A 24151-nucleotide genomic window follows, 5' to 3' on the forward strand; every position below is an offset into this window, starting at 1 on the left:
TGCACCTCAGTCAAACGAGATAGCTGGGTTGGTGGAGTTGTACTATCTTAACTGAGGAGGTTTTTGATTTGTATCCCACAAAGCATTAGCCTCAAATATAGCTAGTGAAGGGGGTGGAAATCAACTGCAGCTTAAGGGTCCTACCAAGAATCCAAAATTTAAGTGATTGGGCTATCGCCAGAATGGATGATCTTTAAGAGTTCTCATGTTGGCCCCAATACAAGAAGGTTTCAATCATTTAAATCAGAAGGAAAATGTATCTGAAGGCTAACCATACCAACACCGAAATCATGTATATTGATATGAAGAAATTTTACAGTAACCAAACCAACTTGACCAAAAACAAATAGGGTTTAGTACATCTGCAAGCGACACACTATTTCCAGCTTCCCAAGTGATCTGTGCAACTCCAACCTCGTGGTTTCCCTCACAGCCGCCATTTACAAAATCAACAAAAACATTCTCAGAAGTATTGAATCGCCGACGCATGATGCGTGTGGTTTAAAGCTTCAGCTACTTACAAAGCAATGGACAATCAGCAACCAGGAAGAGATTGAGCAGAAGCCAATGGAGATAAGCTGGCAGTTGATTCGCTATGGTGCAACAGGCATGGCTGCCTGCTGGATGATCCAACATAGAGTGGTGATGCATTGGTCGAACCGGCAAGATAAGAGGAGCCATATCTTGAACCAGCAGGGGAAACCAAATAAAGTACGCCAAGAGAATGAGGTGAAGCAAGGTGAGAAGCACGAGATCTTTGAGATGCTAAATTTTGCAGATCTGCAGTACTTCGACTGAAACGTACAGCTGGTACAGCTGGAGAGTTACTATAAGACCTAAGTGGATGTGGAATGTTGGGAGTACTTGCAAGGGATTGACTCCGGGAAGCAGCATGAGAATGGTATGAAGCCTGAGCTATTCGTATGGCTGTTGAGGCTGTTAACAATGAGTGAGAGGATGACAACACAGAAGAAGAAGATGGAGATGCAGCAGCAGACACTGATGGGGAAAGCAATGGCGTGCACTCAGAAGCTGGAAGATTCCCCATGCTTGTTCTTGCGTCACGCTTGCACACTGGGCAGAATGTTCTCCAGATTGTAAGCCACGAATCCACACATACAGCATGAAACTCTGAAAAGTGCCAAAAGATTAGAAACTACTCCCGGGCAACATGAAAGATGGAAATAGCCAATTTCAATGTAACAGCATATGTAATTAGTTAATGCAAGATCACATAGTACCCAAACATACCGAAAAAATATAACCCACGGCAAACACCACAATATCCTCAACTTTCTGACTGTTGGCAGGTATAGAGTTAGGAGATAGGGACTTCATTTTTAATCTTCTAACCTGTAGAAACCTTCCATATCTCTGTCAAAGCCTGTTTGTTGTTATTAGCAAGACTGTTTATACAGATTTAAGACAATCTATCTTCAACATGTCAAATCACAATTTCCATTTTTATTAGTTGTTCTATTGATCTGAAATTTATTCCATTTGTTTCTCCCATTATTTCCCATCTTTAATCTAGTGTTCTTGGACAACGAATTTTTCTTTTTCAATTGTCATTGAAATTTGATTGGTATGACAAAAGGGCCTATCTTGTAGAAAGGCTTGAGACTTTCTGCATCCAAGTTGAAAGAGCAAAAAGCAATTCAGCATCATTGTCCCAGTTCATAGAACTTGATGAGGTATTTTCATGAAGATTTGTGTTTTTTCTTTATTCTAGGAAGTCAGTACTGGTGACACATGTAATGATTTATAGAAAGAAGAATATGAGAGCAAAACATACTGTGACGACAAGGAAGTACTCTTAATTTTTCCCCAGGAGCATAGTCTTCAAGGCATATTGCACATGTACATGATGTACAGTTATCTTCAACCACAGAAGTGAATACAACACTTGGCATTGCTTTCACCAGACGACGACTCATTCCATGGAACTCACGAACATGGGGAGTCTGGGGAAGATCTCTTCTTATCCGATGCCTACGTACAAAGAAGCATATTGCCAGCACAGCTGATATTGTAAGTAGAGATATGAAAGAGATAGCCATGATAGACCATGCTGAATTCTCAAAAGTTGGAATAATCCACAACTGAATATCAGGCATGCCAGCATACTTCTTCAGCTCTTCACCAGATGCCATGGAAACAAACACTGCATGGATTTTTATCCCCGCAGAGTTCCCTGCCACTGCAATTTTATTGTCAAGAATTTTGAATTAGTCACAAAGTGCAGCAAGAATATGATAATGTAAGTTTAAACCTGCAAGCTTTCTTCGTACAAATCATCATCTATAGCACAAAGACAGAAAACCCTTGGTTAATTACTTGTATCTTGATGCACGCAGATTTCTCTGTGACCTTGTTATGGAACTAAACCAGCAGACATCAAATCAAAGCACTCACTAGAACTGTCCAACTACTGGACTTTAAGAAATAGAACTGAAGGGTACCAGCAGGACCAATTGTTTCTGCAAAGTGGTGGTCTAAAGTTCCAGGATGTACTACACTAGGTTTCCCTCAGCCCAGTGACTCCAATCAAAACAGATCTCATGAAACAAGAACTATTGCCAAAAGCAAAGTGAACGCACCTGCGTGCACACACACACACACACTCGCATGTGACAGCATAAACACAAGCACACACAAGTATGCCTTCAATTACACAGTATAAGAAAAAGATGTTTTTCTTATTGTTGTACGGTTCACATGCTTATATTATGTATTTTCCTTGAAATTTGAAACTTCTGAATGAAAAACTCTGACTAATTAAGATCTTTAGATATTCCACAATGAGCTTATAAATTATCCAAATCCCTACTATCTCTATAGCTATGTGATCCATCAATGACTTCAAATTGAAGATGTTAGACTCCTTTGGAAGGGAAATAGCAGTAAGAGAGATTCTATGTGATTAACTGGAGATTTGGGATCTGATTATTTCTAAGATCCTGTGTAGCAAAGTGACTGAAGCCAATGTAGTATCACTTATCTATGTAAAATAATGATTACATACTACTACTCAATTGGACACATTCCAAAGACTTCTCTCAGGAAGGATAAGCCAAAATTTATTAATCCCTTGTATCAGTGTCATGTAGAAACATAGATAGTTTCCATATGTATGTGAATGGTTCATTTTATCTGTTGATTATCTATATACCTTTTATAAGAGAACCATTGCCTTCTCCTTTTGTATATACCCTTCCTTCCAGTCTCTAAGGTAAACTCATAGGTTTTCTTTCTATCTCTTGAAGATAGAGATTTCCTTTTATATCTAAAAGTTATCACCAACGAATTACCTCCAAAAGTGGCTTCTAAATGGCATATTTTGATGATAATCTATGTCACATGGATACCGCTGTGGATATGGGCATACAGCTATTCTCATGAAGTTTACAATATGATTGATATATAGGGAAGTACGGAACAGGAGTCAAAATGGAGTATCTATGGGACATAGATGATGTTGCTGACACTCCGAAGTAGTTGAATGATACAAAAAAGATTTATGTAGAAAACATGTTTGTAAACTACGCCCTAGAAATAGTTAGCTAGTATTGAATGCCCTGCTCATGCTCATATGATTGCAGTTGTCTATTCTGAAATTGCACAAGACCTCTTGCATTCCTTGCATCTATTACTATCAACTTATATATCTGACCCGATTTTGCCTTTGTTTTTTTCTCTGAGGTTCGGATCTGCGTTAGACCCGAACCGACACGGTGCAGTGCGGGACCCGACCTGCAGCGTACCCGCATTGCGCATGGTACCCGTATGGCAGCAGAACTATCGTGTCGCAGTTACATAGCTGTTTAGACAAGGACAATAATGTGTATAGTGTACGTACTCCACAAATACTTCCATTTATTATTAAGTTTTGACACTTATTTGAGAGATACTTCTATCTTCTTACCCCTCTTAAGGTGTTAATTTTATATTGGCTCTTCATATTTAAGAGTGACAATGAGATCAGTTTGAAAATTCTTTTTCTTTTCTTCACAAAATCCATTTCTCATCAGTAGCATTGGCAAGATCTAGTCTTGATGTGGCTTTAGTGTGTCAAGACTCCTCAATAGGCCAACTCTCCCTCGATTTGTATGCTTCTAGGGACAACATGCACCTCAAAACCTAGGGTCAACCTGCAACGATAAACAAGTGGATCAGAGTCGCATGCGTGTGAGCATTTTTGTGTGTATAGGTTGCACATGATGCAAATAGTTGTCTGGCAGATCCAGGAAGCAATGGGCAATATTGACCTGGCAAGGTAGGTGACTCGTGGGAATGGTTGTGGTAGATTTAAAAAATTTAAGAACATTGTTTCATTTCTTGAATTAATACATGCTGATTACTTAATTGATGCTAATTGTTGATTACTTAGTTGATGTTAAATGACATTTCCAACAGAAGGATTTGGCAAAAGTTGGTTCTTACTGCTGCTGGTTAATAAGGACAATGGATTGTTGCCTTGACATCCCTAGTGTAAGTCTGTAAGACTATTTTTGTCTTCTTGATTAGACTTTGTTGAATATATAAAAAGCATCGACAAGTGGAATTTGGATGATCAACCTGTTAGTCCCTTTCCACCAGTCCTTGTTGTAGCACACCTTGCTTCATCCACCTTTTTGTATTACCAAGTAAAAGACAAGTGAATTTGCATGTCACATTAAGCTTTATTTACTTTTAATATAAGTAGTCAATGAAATGAAATGAAACCACAAGTGCATAAACACAATGCCACTAAAGGGTTACAAAGAGTACACAACCACAAATACAAGGGCCACTAATTGGCCAAATACAACAAGCCACTAAGGGCTAACACACCACACTCAGAGCACAATCAAAATAAATAAGAATTGTATTATGAAGGCTTAGAAAAGCATAAGTTACATTATAGGTAAGACACCTATTTACAAGCAAAAGAGAGAGCAAAGGGGGGCAGCCCAACTAGTGGTTGGGCTAGCCCCCAACCATCATAAATATGATTGTTGGGAGTGTTAAAATATATATGTGTGTATATATATTCTTTCAGTCTTGTAATAGGTAATGCCTTATAGGGGCATTTTGGATATTTCACATGTAATAGTAATTGTTTATTAGAAACAGTATTTTTTTTTTATTTTTTTTTTATTATTATTATTATTTTATTTTTTTATTTTTTTTTGTCATTTCATTTGGCCATTGGGGTCGTTGGGAGCTCCCAACAGCTCTATTTGGGAGCTCCCAATGGCCTCCCTCTCTTGTATGTTATGTATATATAGGGGTGGTGTTCCCCCTTATTTTTTAATGCTTTTAGCTCAAGCATTTACTCAATAAAACCTTAGTTTTTAACTTTATGTTGCCACCCTATTTTTTAACTTTGTGGTGCCATTATTTGCTCTTGTATTGTCCCATTGTAGACTTGTGCTTGTATACTTTGTAATTGTGTTCTTTTAAACCCTTAGAGGCCTTTGTTTACGGTTTTCGCATATTTCATTACATGGTATCAGAGTCAATGCTCTTGGTCTTGTGAAAAGGGGGCATCAAGTGTTTGTAATTGTAGAAAAGCATCTTCATGTGTTTGTGTGTTCGTGGAGCTCGTCGATCTCATGGTGGGTCAAGTGAACACGTTCTTACACATTCTTTCTCTCTCTTTCTCTCTTCTACCATTCAAAAATGAAACATGAACAAAAAATTGACTTTTCATTCAAGCTAAATGGCTTCAACTACATGGTGAGGGATTCACTATGGAAAATAATCTCAAAGGAAATAAGCTTTGAGGAGATGTGATAGGCGCTATCCCGGAGGCTCAACTTAAACTCACCAAACGAGAAGGAGATTAAGAAACTCGCATGAAAACTATTTAAGATCATCAATCTAAGGTAAAAGATTGAGAAAGTAACCATGCAAAGATTCTTGTATAGTTTATGAATAATGTTGACCTCAAAATATGTAGCAACATAGCAAAATTTCGTAAAGCCAACGAGGCTTGGTTCTTTATGAAGGATATATATACCCAAAAAGACATTGCAAAATGATTTTTCTTGCAAGAGAAAATATGAACCATCAAACAAGGGGACATGAGTGTTCACGATTATTTTAGTGCTCTAGCTCCACTATGGGATGAGTTGACCCTTCTTAAACCCAAGTGGGTCGCTAGTGAAGATGTGGAGCTAAGAAGAAAACAAATGAAAAAGAACACTTTTTTCAATTTTTACATGGGCTTTGTCCCGAATTTAAACAAGTTAGATATCCTCTTCTTCGTAATGCCAAGAATAAACTCGTTTTGGTATGATCAAGGGAGAAGATAAAGTGTTAGTTAACCCAGCAATCATGTGAAGTTTTACAAGCCTCTACACTTTGAGAGGCAAAATAACTATAATGGTTATAGAAAAGCCATTTGTCGCCATTATCATGAGTCGAGACTAATAAGACCTAATTGTCTCAAGCTTAATGATACCTTAAAGAACAAGGTGGCTTCCATTGAAGAATCCACACCAAAGCGAGAAGACTAGATTAAAAAAGAAAGAGACTCTTTTTCACTTTCTCAACTATCAGAGGCACTTCAACAATTGCTCAAATCTCCATTAACTTCGGGTGTTGCTATAGCTTCATCCTCTTCTTCAGGTATGTATTCTTGGATCCTTCATTTAGGAGTTTTCTTTGAGAATGGTACATCTTATTTATGCACTAATTCAAAACCACCATATGTTTCTATTGTTGATGGAACATCTTTGCAAATTAAAAGTATTGAAACCATAAATTATTTTCAAAACTTTTGTGTTCCAAAAGTTAGAGTCGTTCTAAAATTCAATTTAAATCTTTTTTCGGTTTCACAAATCTTCAATCATAAGTGTAAAATCTCCTCATCTAAGGGTTACTCTGTGCAGGATCTCCGGTCCAGGAAGCATATTGGGCAAGGTCATAAAAGGAGAGATATCTACTTCATGGACTCTTTAAATTTTCCTTTAAAATCTTTTTGTAATTATGTCTCAGATATAGATATTAAAACTTGGCATAAAAGACTTGGACATCCAAGTTATTCAAAGATGTAGCTTTTCTCTTTTGGGAAAAAAAATTGTAATGAAAAAGACTTAATTTGCAAAGATTGTATTTTTGGAAAGATGAAATCTATTTTATTTTCTAATAAAACATTTGTCTCTAAAAGACCTTTTGAATTAGTGCATTTGGATATTTGGAGACCTTCTCTGGTCATATCAAAAATAAGTTATTCATATTATGTTACATTTATTGATGATTTCAATAGATAAGTGTGGATCTACTTTCTAAATTTCAAATATGATGTATTCTTTTAAAGAATTTCATATGATTGTTAAAAATCAATTTCAAGGCAATATTTTCATCCTTAGATCCAACTCGGATAGCGAATACTTATCCAATGAATTTCAAAATTATTTAAAATAAAATGTGATTTGTCACAAAAAAACTTGTCCTAAAACTCCTTAACAAAATGAGCTAGCCGAAAGAAAACATAATTATAGAGACCGCTAAAACCCTACTTATCTCTAAAAATATTCCAAAAAGTTTTTGAGCCTAGTTCATTCTAACATCAATCTATTTGATAAATAGAATGCCCTAATCATCTTTACAAAATGTTTCTCTATATGAAAAACTATTTGAAAGAACACCCGATTTTAAGCGTTTGCAAATTTTTGTTGTAAGTGTTTTGCTTTATTACATAAATGAGATAAATTGTCTCCACAAGCCATTGAATATGCCTTTAATGGGCTACGGTGAAAAACAAAAAGGCTATAGATGTTTTGATTTTAAGAACGACAAACTTTATGTTTCTAAGGATGTGACTTTTTTAGAAAATGAAAATGGACTTGTGAAAACTAAGGAGAAAAAAAAAGTAGATTATACCTTTTTATTTGATCTCTTACCACAAAAAGAGTTAACGTCTTGTGATTTTCTTTGAATGATAATGAAGAAAATTTAGATGTTGATAATAATGGGCATCCTACCGAATCACTATAAAGTAATAACGATATTGTTGATAGACCTATACAAGTTTATACCTAGCATGAGTAAAGAAACCCTCAAAGTGCTTTAGAAAAATATTCACATATTCCTCTACAGAAGAAACCCCACTTAGAAGATCCAATCGTGTCTATATCCCACCAAGTAGGTTTGTATCTTATGATACTTTGACAGCAAACTATAAAGCATGTTTAATAGCTATTATGAATCGGCACATTATAATGAAGTCAAAAACCTTCCGCAATGTGTTGAAGCCATGAATATAGAACCAGATGCCCTTGAAAAGGCTAACTACCTAAGACTTGAGAAATAGCTTTGTTACACTTAGGAAAGAAAGCTATAGAATGTAGATGGGTTTTTAAGGTTAAAACCAAGAGCGATGGGACCCTAAAAAGATATAAAGCTAGGTTAGTTGCCAAAGGATATTCACAGAAATACAAAATTGACTATGAGGAAACCTTTGCACCAATAGCTAGAATGACCAGTGTTAGGACCCTCGTAACCATTGCATCTATTAAAAAATTGTTCATGTACCAACTTGATGTTAAAAATGTTTTTCTCAATGAAGAATTAAATGAGAAGGTTTATATGGACCCTCCACCGGGATTTAGTATTGAAAAAGGTAAAACTCTTAGACTTAAAAAGGCCTTATATGGTCTTGAACAAGACCCTAAAGCCTGGTACGATAGATTTAGTAGTGTTGTGTCTCATTTGGGATTTCATTCTTACTATACTAACACTACTCTTTTTGTCAAAAGTACAGGTTCTAAAGTTATTATACTTCTACTTTATGTAGATGATATGATAATCACTAGAAGTAATAAAGAGGGAGTTAGTAATATTAAAAATGTTTAAAAAAAAAATTGATATGCCTGACTTGGTTTTTTTGAGATATATTTTAGGCATTGAAGTTGCTTAATCTCCCATAGGGTATATTTTTTCTCAAATGAAGCTTGTTGCTAATATTTGTGCTAAGTATAGCATTTCAGATGATAATAAAATGGAAACCCCCAAAGTGATCAATACTAAATTAAGGCTTGAAGATGGGAACTCTTCTTAAAGATCCTATACCTTATCGTCAATTAATCGGGTCACTCGCTTACTTGTCTATCACCATACCAAATATAACTCACGCAATTCACTCTGTGAGATAGTTTAAGCATGCTCCAACCACTGTGCACATGAGTGTTGTATTAAGAATTATCATATATATCAAGAATATCATAACAAAAGGACTTTTTTATCTTCATCTTCTTTCCTAAATTTACTTTCTTATACTGATACTGATTGGAGACGAAATCTCAATGATAGAATCTCAACTACGGGTTTTTATGTTTTTTTAAGAGATTCGCTAATTTCGTGGAGATGCAAAGAAGAAGCAAAAAGATTCCTTGTCCTTGACTGAAACTGCATATCGTGCAATGGGTACGACAACAATGGAGCTTTGTGGCTACAAAGTCATTTCAAAGACATGGACGTAATCATCTTAAAGCTTTCGAAGATGTGTTGTGATAATAAGAATGCAATCTACATCAAGGTTGTTAAATAAGATGAGGCGAAGCGAGGCGTTGAGCCTGCGCTTCGCCTCTGAGGCGTACGCCTCAGGTACTGAGGCGTACGCCTCTCACAACTGGTACGGAAGCGAAGCGGTGGGAGGGGAGGCAGTAGGAGAAGGACCATGCGCCCAGCTGGTACGGAAGCGAGGGGGGGCGCGTCCGAAACCAGCTATGTCGGTCGTCCGGTGGTCGGAGAAGACTGAGCAGCCAACGGCGAAGTTCGCCACCGGGGGCTTTCCTGACAGCGTATCGGAGAGGAGGAGGCCGCCGTCGGTGATGCCAGAGCTGGACAGGAGGATGTACGGGGGACAGGGAGCGGCGGAGGAGCAGTTGGTCGGCACGTGGCGGTGGATCCACCGGCACTTGGGGTTAGCACAGCCGACAAATCGGGCGGAGGAGGAAGACTTGGGGATGAAGGAGGGGATTCCGGAGGTTGATGAGGGGCAATTTGCGCATCACAGCAACGCCTCAGTACCTTGAGCGTGCGCCTCGCCTCTGAGGCGTACGCTTCAGGTACTGAGGCGTACGCCTCTCACAACACTGATCTACATTACAAGCAAACAGATCTTCCATAAGTGAACCAAACACATTGAGATGGATTGTCATTTTGTACGTGATGAGTATCTGAGAGGAACTATTATGTTGTCATATGTCACATCAAAGTATCAGCTTGCAAATTTTTTCACCAAAGCTCTTCTTGCACCTCGATTTAAACTTTCAGTCATTTCACCATAAGTTTGACGAGGGTGTTAATATATATATTCTTTCAGTCTTGTAATATTTAATGCCTTATAAGGACATTTTGGTCATTTCACATGCAATAGTAATTATTTATTAGAAGTAGTATTTTTTGTCATTTTATTATTTTTCTTTTTCATTTTTGTTATTTCATTTGGTCATTGGGGGCTCTATGGTCTTTTGACCATAGAGCCACTAGGACTCCCCAATGGTCATAAATATGACCGTTGGGAGCTCCCAACGACTCTATTTGGGAGCTTCCAATGGCCTCCCTCTCTTGTATGTTATGTATATATAGGGGTAGTGTTACCTCCTATTTCTTAATGCTTTTAGCTCAAGCATTTACTCAATAAAACCCTATTTTTTAACTCAATGTTGCCATTATTGTTTTTTGTATTGTCTCATTGTGGACTTGTGCGTAGGCACACTTTGTAATTATGTTCTTGTAAGGTTTCTGCATATTTCATTACCAACAACTAGTTGGGTTGTATCAACAATCACATAGGCTAAAAATAAATAAAAACAAAAGACTATCCTAATAAAACAAAAAACAGAAAGTCAGCCCCTAGTGGGCTGACCCTTATTACAAAAGAAAAAGACTAAAATACCATTACGGGTATTTTAGTTTACATAAAAGGTCAGCCTAATAAAACAAAAGTCAGCCTAAAAAAACAACACTAAACTGTCCCTAGTGGGCAGTATCTATTACAAGATCAAAAAGACTAAAATACCCCTAATAATTAGACCAATTTAGATAACACAGAAAATAGGTATATACATATATATTTGAATATATATATATAGGGAAACTGGAATATGTTTACCAACCAAATATGTTAGATGGTATGAATCGAGGTTTTCATAGCTTTTTTTTGCAAATCTAACCCTGAAGACGCATTCGGCGTGGTCCATTTGCTAGGATACAATGAAGAAATGTGATTTTTTACGCTTGAATATTTATGAAAATTCTAGGGTCTTTAACTGGTAAGTTGGTAGAGTTAGTAGATGTTATGTGTAGGAGAAAGATTGATATTTTATGTCTACAAGAGACCAAATGGGTAGGTGAGAAAGCAAAAGTGATAGAACCTTGGGGATATAAGATTTGGTATACAGGAATAAATAGGAATAGGAATGGAGTAGGGATTGTTATTAGTCGTCAGTTTATAGATAATGTAGTTGAGGTCCGTAGGAAGGGTGATAGAATTTTACTTATTAAATTACTATTAGGTACGGATATTATTAATATTATTAGTGTTTATGCACCTCAAGTAGGTTTAGATGATTCCATTAAGCATCAATTTTGGGAAGATTTAGATAGAGTAGTACAAGGGATATCTTATGGAGAAAAGCTTTTCATCGGCGGTGACCTTAATGGACATGTAGGCATTAGTAGGGATGAATTTGAGAGTATCCACGAAGGCTATGGTATAGGAGAAAGAAATGAAAGTGGAGAAAGGATTTTAGATTTTGGTTTGTCCTATGATATGATCTTAGCAAACACTTGGTTTAGGAAGAGGGAGTCTCACCTAGTAACATTTAAAAGTGGGGTTAATACGAGTCTGATAGATTTTTTTCCTACTTAGAAAGAGAGATAGGGGTTGTTGCATCGATTGTAAGGTTATACCGGGAGAAAGTGTAGCTACACAACATAGAGTCTTAATTTTAGATCTTAGAATTAGACAATGCCGCAAAAGGGATAGACATAGGATAGATCCTAGAATTAAGTGGTGGGCACTGAAAGGAGCTAAACAAGGAATGTATGTAGAGCAAGTAGTTAAGGAAGCTGATTGGTGTCTCGAGGATGATTCAGAATCAATGTGGAATAAGATAGCGGGTAGCATGAGAAAGGTGGCTAAGGAGGTATTGGGTGAGTCTAAAGGCGGTGCACCGCTAGGTAAGGATACATCATGGTGGAACGAGGGTGTCAAATTAGCTATTAAGGTTAAAATAGAGTGTTATAGAAATCTAAGTAAGAGTCGTAATAATGAGAATTTGGAGAAGTATATGATAGCAAAAAAGAAAGCTAAAAAAATAGTTCGAAACGCGAGGGATAAGGCATATAAGGAGGTTTATGACAAGTTGGATACCAAAGAGGGCGAGAAGGATATATATAGGCTTGCAAAGATGAGAGATAGGAAATCGAGGGATCTGGGTATGGTTAGATGTATCAAAGATGAAACGCAAAGGGTTTTAGTCAAAGATGAGGAGATTAAGGAGAGATGAAAACATTATTTTGATAAGCTATTTAATGGAAGTCATGCTCAAGATCTTGGAGACTTCTCCATTCCTTTTCATGAGATAAATCGTGACTTCATGCGCAAGATTCAAAAGAAAGAAATTGCAGAGGCTTTGAAGAAAATGAAATCAAGAAGGGCAGTTGGCCCAGATGGTATATCTATCGAGGCTTGGAAATGCTTGGGAGAGAAAGGTTTAGAATGGTTGACAAATCTTTTTAACTTGATTTGGCGAACAAATAAGATGCCTAACGAGTGGAGGAAAAGTACTTTGGTGCCTTTATATAAGAATAAGGGTGATATACAAGATTGCACAAACTATCGTGGTATAAAACTCATGAGTCATACTATGAAATTTTGGGAGAGGGTGATTGAGTCTAGGTTGAGGAAGGTTGTCATGATATCGGAGAATCAATTTGGTTTTATGCCTGGAAGATCAACTATGGAAGCCATACATCTTCTTAGATAACTTATTGAAAGATATAGAGAGAGGAACAAAGATTTGCATATGGTTTTTATTGATTTAGAGAAGGCATACAATAGAGTACCTAGGGACGTTCTCTGGTGGACAATGATGAAGAAAGGTGTTTCTCTCAAGTACATTAGTATAATTAAAGATACGTATGAGGGAGTAGTAACCAATGTCCGCACTTGTGGAGGGGTGACAACCAATTTTCCGATAACGGTTGGGTTACATCAAGGATCTGCTTTAAGCCCTTTTCTATTTGCGATAGTGATGGATGAGCTTACGAGATCAATTCAAGAAAATGTACCGTGGTGTATGTTGTTTGCTGATGATATTGTTTTGATTGATGAGTCTAGAGCTGGGGTTAATGCTATAAGTTAGAATTATGGAGACAGACATTGGAAGCTAGAGGTTTTAAGTTGAGTAAGAGTAAGACTGAATATATGGAATGTCGGTTTAGTAAGCAACGAAGTAGTGATGGGAGTGTAGTGAAGCTTGGTGAGCAAGAAATACCGGTGAATGATTATTTCAAATATTTGGGATCCATCATTCAAAAGTATGGAGAAATTGATGGAGATGTAAATCATAGGATAAAGGTTGGGTGGATGAAATGGAAAAGTGCAACTGGAGTGTTGTGCGATCGTAGAATGCCATTGCGGTTGAAGGGAAAGTTTTATAGGATGACTATTAGGCCCGCTTTACTATATGGTACGGAATGTTGGGCTGCCAAGAGACATCATATTCAAAAAATGAGTGTAGCTGAGATGCGGATGCTTAGATGGATGTGTGGAAATACAATAAAAGATAAGATTCGGAACGAGGAGATACGTAAGAAGGTAGGTGTTGCACCCATTGAAAATAAGATGCGAGAGAATCGTTTATGGTGGTTTGGACATATTCGGTGAAGGCCTAATGATGCTCCAGTTAGAAGGTTGGAGAAATGGGAAAATATATTAGTTAAAAGAGGTCGGGGTAGGCCTAGGAAGACTTGGATGGAGATGATAGGAAAGGATATGAATGCTTTGAACCTCACCGAGGACATGGCATTGGATAGAAATGATTGGAGGAAAAGGATTCATGTGGAAGACCCAAAATGAATTTCTTTTTTTGGTTCATATCGCCGACCCCAATTGTTTTGGGATGAAGGCGTAGTTGTTGTTGTTGTTGTTGTAAGTCATTAATCCTCAATCCTTAAAAGATTCTTCTTATACACCAAGCGTCTAAATCACATCTGTACGGTGAATTTTTTTTTAAAAAATAAAAAAAACCTATGCAAATCTTGAATCATACCCGTAAGCATATTTGGTTGGTAAACATATTTCAGTTACCCTATATATAACTATATATACAACATAGTTTAACAGCCAAAAGCACCGACTAGTCCGCCTAGCCAGTCTAGGTATAAATAAAATGCCTAGGCATTGCAATTCTTAGGTGAGTACCTTAAAAGATACCAATTTTTCCAATTAGGTGCAAGGGCAGCTTAGTCATTTTTTATTACTATTCCATGTATTCTGACATTTTTTTATATAGAAGTATATATGTGCATGTGTTTTTGTGATTCATTCTATGAAATAATGAAAACATCTTTGCTTTTGGGATTTTGTCTGTGAAACGTTGAAACCATGTACAGTTAATTTTAATTGATTATGTTTTTTATATATGTGTGTGTTACTTTATTTTTGATGATTTTTTCTGTTAAAGGCCGAAAGTGAGATATATGTGTGTGATTTTTATTTGTATATATGTGTGAGTTTCTGTGATTTTTTCTATAAAAGCCTGAAATCAACGTTTAGTATTACTAATTATGTAATATGTTATTTATATATGTATACTATACTGTGCTTCTGTGATTTTTTCTGTGGAAAGCTGAAGGTAAGATTTTTTTTTGTCTATATATATATATATATAGAGAGAGAGAGAGAGTAATGAGTCCGTGTTAAACCCATTTGGTGCTAAACGGCATGCTAAATGGGTTTTTCGGGCTTTTTTCATTTTATTTTAAAATTCTGACTGTACAGATGTGATCTATGTACTTGATTTTAGAGGGATCAGCTCTTGAAGCGCTTGATTCCAACACATGGGTGGGTTTTTATAAAGTTCAAAAAATCAACTGTCCAAAATCTTTGTAAATTTTCGAGGCTCCAAACATCATTTTTTTATCGAAAACACATGATCCAGGTGTGGATTCTTAGTAAATCGACCATGTCCAACACATTATGGGGTCGGAACTGCATAAAAAGCACCGGAGAAGCCCGAAAAACCCATTTAGCACGCGGTTTAGCACCAAATGGGTTTAGCACGGACCCATTTTCCAATATATATATATATATATATATATATATATATATATATATGTGTGTGTGTGTGTGTGTGTGTGTGTGTGCTAAAATCAATTTTTCTATGAAAGGCTGAGAGCATATGTTGTTAATTATACTGAGTATGTTATGAATAATTGAATATATGTGTATGTACAGTTATATATATATGTACATTCTAGTTATGTAGATTTTGTGAAAGCACGAATAATTTTGTACTTGCGAGATGAAAATATCTTATTACAAAAACATAAACATATTTTATGTATATTTTGTATAATTTTTTAATTTTTAATTGGGGTATCGACTAGTCCTTTTAGGGGTCTACTGCCTAGCGCTTTTGACTACTTAGCTTTTACACAAATAAAGAAGGAACAATTTATTAATAATTAAACACTGAAAAATGAAATAATTATTACAAGGATACACATACTATCACAAGAAAAATATACTTTTTGAAACCATGAATGTGAAATCAATTGGAAGATAGAAAAGGTATTAGAAAGACCCCAACAACAACTGTAAGGGCAGAGCATAAGGTATCACATTACAATGGTCTTCAAAAAAAAAGGTCTTGATGCAGCTCCACATGTGACAAGAACCTATGCATGATAAATCTTCATTTGGCCATGCAAAAAAATTCCACACCTTGATGTCACAACTCATTCTAGCATGTAGCCGTGTACATCTAAATAATAAGCGACATTCAATTCACAAATGTCTAGCATTTTGCAGTCAAAAAAGACAGACTGGTTAGAGTTGCAAAATCCTAATCGAGGAGACTTGGGTTTTGAATCCCATTGAGGGCCATTCCCCAGCCTCACTATCAAGCATTTTATTCAAGCCATAATTCCCACCACCAACTTGCTTTCATCTGCCATCTCCAAGGCTCACTCAAATCATCCCCTTTGATCTTCTTCCAAGAAGTCGAAAGGAATTCTCGAGTACATGCGTCCAAGTTCCGCCTGCCACACTGTCCAACCAAAATGCCTAAATGAATGATAGACCATCTGAACATGAATCTTGCAGTAAAAAGATGATTGTTTGAGTTTGAGGTGTAATGTGCCATTTATGAAGGAGGTGTCAAAAGGCATAATTCATGCTTTTGCGTCCTCTTCACTCAGCTGGAGGGCCATAGCATAATACTGCCTCAACATTATGACCTTTAAAAAGTTGAGTTCACAACTAGGCAAAACCAAAGGTACAGTGGTACACAAGTAGCTTTCTTGATGAAAAAATGCTCAGAATGAGAAAACTCAAATGAGAAGGTAAGATATTTAAAAAATAATATAATAATGATAATAAAAAGAAGAGAGATGGTGTGAATGTCGGTCTATCATCAAAAAACAAGTCATGAGGTAGATTGCACATTTACAATGTGATAAAAGAACAAGTGTTCTCGCATTTGTGAACAACTGCATTCATGGCAAGAGTTTTATATTCTGTCTACATACAGCCTATCAATACTTCAAAATAGAATGCCTTTCCCTTGAATGCATAACTAAAGGACAAGAATATGAGATATTACGAGAGAAAAAGAGACCAAACAACTTACTTGAAATCAAATCACCAGTGTCTTCATAATCATAGACAACAACTGCTTTGAATCCAGCATGCTGTGCATTCCTAACCTTATCTTCAAATGTGCATCCCCCTCGAATAATTAATGCAAATGGGGATCTTTTACCTTTTAATGCAGTAATATCATTAGTCAATGGAGCGCAAGCATTAAGAGGTTCAGCTAAATATAGCAACCCAAACTCTCCTGACCCTGCAACTGCTGGAGCTGGAAATGTGCAAACATAATAATCAGCTCAATTTCAAACTGTTGCATATTAGCAAGCCCAACAGGAAGAGAAATCAATTTGATGTATTTTTCTATTTAACAGAATTGCATGTGCATTACCAATATGCTCATTGCATTGTTACCAATAAACTTTCCGAGACCTTTTCAGATACATATGTATATATAGTGATTGGTTCCTCCTAATGGTAGTAGGCACGGACAGTCTTAATTTTCAAGTTTAAAGTTCTTTTTCTTTTTTTCGGAATCCAACATTATAGATGTGATCCACAGAGTCTGTTTAGCAGAAATAGGCTTTTGGATCATCTGACTATGACATGTGATCAGGTTTTTATAATGCTTCAAAAATCAATGGGTTAGAATTTTCATAAATTTAAACTCATAAAATCATAATTTTCCATCAAAAAAACTTGATCCAACAGTTTATTCCTAGCAAATGGAACATGCTGACCACATCTCTGGGGTCAGATTTGCAAACATCGCATGAAGACATTTAAAAAAAAACAGCATTGTCCGCATCGTATGGACAGTTAGGAGGAACCAATTTTCCTTTATATATATATATATATATGTGTGTGTGTGTGTGTGTGTGTGTGTGTGTGTGTGTGTGTGTGTGTGTGTGTGTGTGTGTGGATACAGGATCCATGCTAAATGAAACATTTTATCAGATTCCCTGTGTTTTTTCGAAATTCTGACCGTACAGATGTAACCTATATGCTTGTTTTTATAGGAATCAGTTCTTAGAGGATTTGGTTCCAATGCATGGATAGGTTTTTATAAGGTTTCAAAACCCAACGGCCTACAATTTTCATAAATTTTTTAGGCTCCAAATACCATTTTTTCATCCAAAATGCATGATCCAAGTGTCACTTTCTAGTAAATCAATCATGCTGAACACATCTGGATGGTTAGAATTTCGAAAAAAACACCAGAAATCCGATAAAATGATTCATTTAGCACCATGCCATATTTAGTGCCGATCCCATATCCATATATGTATGTATGCATGTATGTATCATAACAATCCAAGATTCTTCCTTTTCCATTGCATGAAGGAAAAAGCAAATGTAGCAACTACGTCCAACTTTCTGCAACTATACAGCTTAAAAAATTATCATGACAAACACACTCCCTTTTATGGACCTCTTTCAACAAATCCAAGCACTGTAACACATAACACAGTATAAATTTCTATAACACATAACCCAGTATAAATTTCTAACTCAAATCAGGGAAAGAGGCAAAGATATGTGCCCTGTAAGAGCAGCATACGAGAAGAAGCATTTCATCGTTTCTTGGACATGAATACAAGAGCTATAAACAAAATAGTTTCCTGTTAAATTGGGAAAACCAGTTCATCCTCACCGACAACTCATCCAAACAGTCAAGCAAATTTGATCATAACTACAACTAGCTTTTGGGATGGGGAAGCAGAGGAGCAGACTTGGAGGGTAAGAGTTTTGGGGTTGGATTTGAGGATATTTGAGGATATAAAGAGCCAAGGTCAGTAGAAATGAACACAATTACGAATTACCATGCCCATTCTAGGAGAATCTTAAGAGAATTAAATTTCAACATTTTGGTTCATGGTTGATATTAATATGAACAAGGATAATTGAATTTCAACCTCTCGGTTCATGGTTGATATCAAATATGAACAAGGATTATATTTTATGCTAACTAAAGCATAAGGAGATATAAGTACTTCTTCTCTAGTTATAGCCCTTCTCAACTAACACAAAAGTTCTCAATGGATCTCATTCCCATATTTCCATTGGAATTTGTCTTGCATATTCTTTCTTTTCCTGTAACCACTCTCAAATATTCTACCAACAAGAACCTTGATTTCCATGTAAGTCTTATTCATCAGCATAGGAGAACATGTTCACCATGGACATGAAGAGAAAGGATCATAAATCTAAGCATCCCTGGTGTGCCCATTCTCGTATGCCACAAATAGCACAGTTTCAGAGAATATGCTATAAACTAAAATAAAACATTCTTTAGATAACATATTCCCAAAAGAACCATCTTTCTTAAGTTAGATTATCTTTGAAGCAATGAGGAGTCTCTTGGGATCATTGAAACTGCAAGTGAGCTACGATAGCATGTTCAAGTTTTTACAAGGTAAAAGGAGAGAGAGATACATTTTTTTATTGCCTTCGCCTTTTTAAGCTTACTATCTATGTGAGGACTGGGTAGTAAAACTCGGACATTAGGGTGGTTTTCGACACGACTAGTGCCAGTCCCAAACCTGGATAAAGGAGGAGGGTTGGTATAAGTGGCAAACAACCGTGAAACTCTAGCCGTATCCTATGAAAATGAGTCCTAAGAACATTAATTAGTCCATTATCATAAAAAAAACATTAATAGTCACCAATGGCTTTGGTTCTAAAGGCTAGTCTGTATATTAGTATTGTAAGAAGCACCAATGGTCCTCTTTTTCTTTGGCCAACTGTCAAGCAAGCCTATATGGCTATGCTTCCACTGAATTTGCAGGGCTTTGACATTTTGTTGCAGATATGGTTATTGTCTACCCCATCACTGCCATTGGACCTCTCTTCTCATGTGACAAGGAGTGCATATCAGGATGAAATATTTTCATGAGGGTTAACCTTACCAAAAATGGATTTTTTGTGTTTTCTTTTTTTGAGAAGGGAAATGACAGAAAAAAACAGTAACAACTAGTCACCAGCAATACAAGCAGCAGTATAGCAGACCATTGTGGATTAGGAACTAATCTATACAAGTGAACAAAGGACCAGGCTTTGTTGATCGAATCCAGGCCAGGTCAGTATTTGGTCATTTCTTTACGACACACCCATAAATGTCCCTTTATACTAAGACAGATGTTAAAAGAAATTCTTGGAGAGTGCATTCACTTCTTTATATTAAGACTTGGTTGGTAACTTTGTTACAGTGTTCTTATTGTCACCTCATTTATCCATTCCATCTTGGCAAACCATCATCGATGTCACTGCACAATTTGCATTTACTTCTATATTAACATCTTCAGTATATAGTATATACAGGCATACTGGTAGCTAAGATGAGATTAGGGTTACAGAAATTAGCAGAATAAGGGTTTTAGAGGAATGATCAATGATGAAAAAGGAAGGAAGAATGGAGAAGGCAGTTAGAGAGAACGAGCTCCTCTTCGACGGGGAGTTTCCTCCAAAGGTTTCCCAAATTTTCACTATAACCAGAAAATCATGCCCAATACATTTTCAGTTGGGGTCTTATATCATTTTAAGCCAACATGTCAAAGTACCTATCTACACCCAGGTTGCCGACTACATTACTCTCCTTCAGGGGAAAAAAAGAAAAAAATGGTAACTATATGATAGATGACTCCTAGAGAGGGTGTGCATCTATCAAGTCCCTCCCACCTTCGATCTTCACCTTGTCCTCAAGGTGAATACTCAGGATACCTGAGCATCAATTTGTCTTCATTCTCCCAAGTGCTTCCTTCCTTTCCAATTCAGGTCCATTCGATCAGCACCTCTCTTATCATTGTTCAGTTTCTTCGATAAACTATGTCCATGCAATTTCGAATTGGAACTCTTGTTTGCATTTATGTCATGGTACATGAAATGGACCAATTAGACATGAATTGGTTCTAGAGCTTAACCAGATAGACACACGACTTGTTTGAGTACAGTGTGTGGTCTTATTGATGTTATATGTGTGTGTATTCGATTATAAACATGTGATTGTGCATATGTTGTAATTTTTTGTTACAAGGCTAAATAAACTACATGTAGTGTTCACATGCTTGAATGAGTTATGATATGCAACATGATGAAATAACTTGCAGCAACATGCAATGTGATGTTATGGTATGCATCATAATGATTTATGTATTGTTGTTATTAGACATGATAGGCATGCTTGCACGAATGAATGCTAATACTCACAATAGTGCTGGTCTTCAAAGCTTTCAGTCCATATTACGTCAGGTAACTCTTTGGCAGTGTTCCCTTGAAGGGTTTCAGCCGAGTTATGTGAAAGACAGGGTATATTGTCGACCCTTCTGGCAGCTTCAACTTGTATGCAACTTGTCCAATTCGAGCCACCACTAGAAAAGGCCCATAATACAGAGGCGTCAACTTATATTGTTTGCCCTGTCTCAGGCCAAGCTGTCGGTATGGTTGTGGCTTCAAGAGAACCCAGTCTCCCACCTTGAACTCCCTCTCCTGACGTTTTCTATCATGTGTTTGTTTCATCCGATTATGTGACATGGCAAAGTTTCTTCGTAGAATATGTAGTATCTCGTCCCTTTCCCTTAGCTACAGGTCTACTTCGTGCACTCTGGCATGTCTGAGTTCATATGTTTGGATGTGAAGAGGTCTTTCGTAAATAACCTCAAATGGGGTCATCCTAGTGGTTGAATGCATTGTCGTGTTATAAGACCATTCAACCCAGGAAATCCACCTAGGCCAACTCTTGGGTTTCTCCCCCACGAAGCAACGTAGGAAAGTCTTGAGGCACTTGTTAACTACTTTTGTCTTATCATCGGTCTGGGGATGATAGGAACTGCTCATCTTCAACCGAGTCCCCTGAAGTGCATGATACTCCCACCAAAAAGCACTGACAAAGATCAGGCCTCGATCTGAAACAATGGTTCTAGGCATTCTGTGAAGCTTGCCTACCGGTTCATGGAACAATTCAGCCATCATGTTGGCATTGTATGGGTGTGATAAGGTGCCAAAGTGGGCATATCTTGCACTTCTGGAAGTGCCTCTATAAAACCCATAGGCACGTCCTCCCATACCTGCCACAGGATCGAAAGAGGCTGAAGCAGTCCTGTAGGCTGCAGCGTTTCATATTTCTGTTTCTGACAAACTATACATTCGTCTACATATGCTCTTATATCCCGACGCATTCCTTGCCAAAAGAAACTGGGCTTAATTCGTTGATATATCCACTCAAATCCTGCATATCCTCCAGCAGGAGAATCATGATGGTGCTGCATCAATTTGGAAAGGAAGGCAGATTGTCTCGGTACCCAAATTCTATCCTTGTAAAAAACAGGTTTTCTCTAATCGAATATCCTGTCACGCCCTGTGGGTCAGCAGATAACTTCTTGCCAATGGGGGCCAACTCGTCACTACTACTCTATTCATCAATGAGCTCCTCCCAACTATCCAGCTGGGGTTCAGTCATTATCTGCAACTGACCAGTTCTTGCCGTGACAAAGCATCAACTGCATGGTTCTCTTTTAGCTGTCGGTACTGAATGTCAAAATCATAGTCGAGCAGTTTAGATATCCACCTCTCATGTGCACTAGTGACTATTCTCAGGTTCATTAGAAACCACAGGCTATGATCAATTTTAATAACAAAGTGTCGCCCTAGCAGATAAGGTCACCACTTGGTGACTTCTAACACAATGGCTCTCATTTCTCGCTTGTAGGTGGACAGATTTCGGAAGCTCGTCACCATGGCCTTGCTAAAGAAAGCGACCGGGTGATTGCTTTGTGTTAGGATGGCCCCTACACCCTGACCGGGTGATTGCTTTGTGTTCTGACCTATTACATTGCTCTCCTTCAGAAAAAAAATTGGTAAACATATGCAAGATGACTCCTAGAGAGGGTGTGCAGCTATCACATACATTTGTTCTTCATGTGCATGATAATTCCTATCATCTGGAGCTTTTTACATATTCCTATTATATTCTGTTTGTTTGAGGTGATTCCCATAATTCCTTCATTCCATGTAATATAGACTTTAGGCATTATTTTGAATAACGAAAACAGATGGACTACTTGCACTTCACATGGTCCACGTTTCAAATTAGCTATTACCTTAACCACGAACTTCTCCAAGATCATTAGTTCTATATTTTTTGGCAAACACTAAAAACTTAAAGACGACTTCGAACTCTGCCCCCCCCCCCCCAAATCTGTATAAAACAAAGAGACTCATGCGACAACTTTCTATAGAAATAGCACAATTAGATGTAGTAAACAGACGATCAATACAACCTCATGAGAATGCACAGAGAATAGCTAGTAAGAAAATAGCATGGAAGCTAAGAATAAATCATCCAATAGGAAGACAATTTTTTGCCTTAAAATACAGCCTGAAACTTAAAAAACACGCATAAATCTTACTGAAGCTCGCTTCAAGGTCCTCGAATATCAACGAGACGTTCTTCCCAATCAAAACCACGTTTGCAGTTGACATGCCCATGATCAAAGAAACGACAATGCACAAGAGAGGGAGATAAACTAGTCCCCCCTTAACGCCTATGAAAGTGCCCGATCCCATAACAATAATTACTAACAAGAAGCTCCACCTTGGTGATTGTAGGGCGTCCTTAAGGTTCCAATTCACCCAAAGATATATCAAGCTACTCACTAAACCATGACTCTGCAAGCAAGAATGGCCAAAAAAACACCATATGGAAACCATTAAGTAAGCAGAATGGCTAAAATTCAAATCTTTCTTTATTGAAGGAGAAAAGGAAAAGATTCTTCAAAAAAAAATAACTGAAGACAAAAATAACATAAAACAACATACAGCTGAGGCTTATCTACACAGACAATGAAAACCAACAAATCAAGAAACAAAGAGAAACCCCACAAAATTGACTTGAAAAGGAAAAAAAGAGAAAACCTGAATAATGCACACCCACATAAGAAAAACGCAAAACACAAGCAATAAAGGTGCTAATCCGCATAAGGCCCCGAAGAACAACCAGAAAATTCACAAAAAATCCACTACCCACAAAAACAGAGGCGAAGAATAGAAAGAATTAGAAGATGGGTATCACGCCTTCGGCCATAAAAGGCAAAAAAAAAGGTAGAGAGAGAAAGGGGACCTCAGAAACATGGCAACCTCACAGAATATAGCTCTACGCAAGACGAGAAGGGTAGCGCTCAGTGGAGGAGAATCGACACGTCCGCCTCCATTGCTTCTCATCAGCATCGATCTCTAGACGTGGGCTCCCAATAATAGACCAGAGCGACGTTAAGGAAAGAGGAAGAAGACCTCTCTCTCTCTCTCTCTCTCTCTCTCTCTCTTTCTCTCTATTTGGTCCCA

The 24151-nt window shown here is 37.3% G+C and overlaps 1 protein-coding gene and 1 long non-coding RNA gene across 3 annotated transcripts; one reads left to right on the forward strand and one right to left on the reverse strand.

Annotated features, from left to right (window-relative positions):
• Positions 1–274: 274 nt before the first annotated feature.
• LOC149847362 (receptor homology region, transmembrane domain- and RING domain-containing protein 2-like) lies at positions 275–24151 on the reverse strand. 2 transcript variants are annotated; one of them, XM_089996963.1, is made up of 5 exons: positions 23931–24151; positions 23221–23479; positions 16857–17087; positions 1796–2200; positions 275–1131 (listed from the first exon to the last, which is right to left on the reverse strand). In XM_089996963.1, exons 2-5 carry the CDS (start codon positions 23375–23377, stop codon positions 536–538), a joined length of 1389 nt encoding a protein of 462 aa, XP_089853089.1. In that variant the 5' UTR covers positions 23378–23479; positions 23931–24151; the 3' UTR covers positions 275–535. The 2 variants fall into 2 exon arrangements, with proteins under 2 accessions (XP_089853089.1, XP_089853088.1); XM_089996962.1 differs by having other exon boundaries at positions 23948–24134.
• Positions 2128–3079, forward strand: LOC149847363 (uncharacterized). Its single transcript, XR_016430373.1, has 2 exons — positions 2128–2260; positions 2358–3079. It is a non-coding gene; the product is annotated as an uncharacterized LOC149847363 (long non-coding RNA).

This window comes from Nuphar pumila, chromosome 2, assembly GCF_984573655.1.
Source record: "Nuphar pumila chromosome 2, dmNupPumi1.hap1.1, whole genome shotgun sequence".
Lineage (NCBI taxonomy): Eukaryota > Viridiplantae > Streptophyta > Magnoliopsida > Nymphaeales > Nymphaeaceae > Nuphar > Nuphar pumila.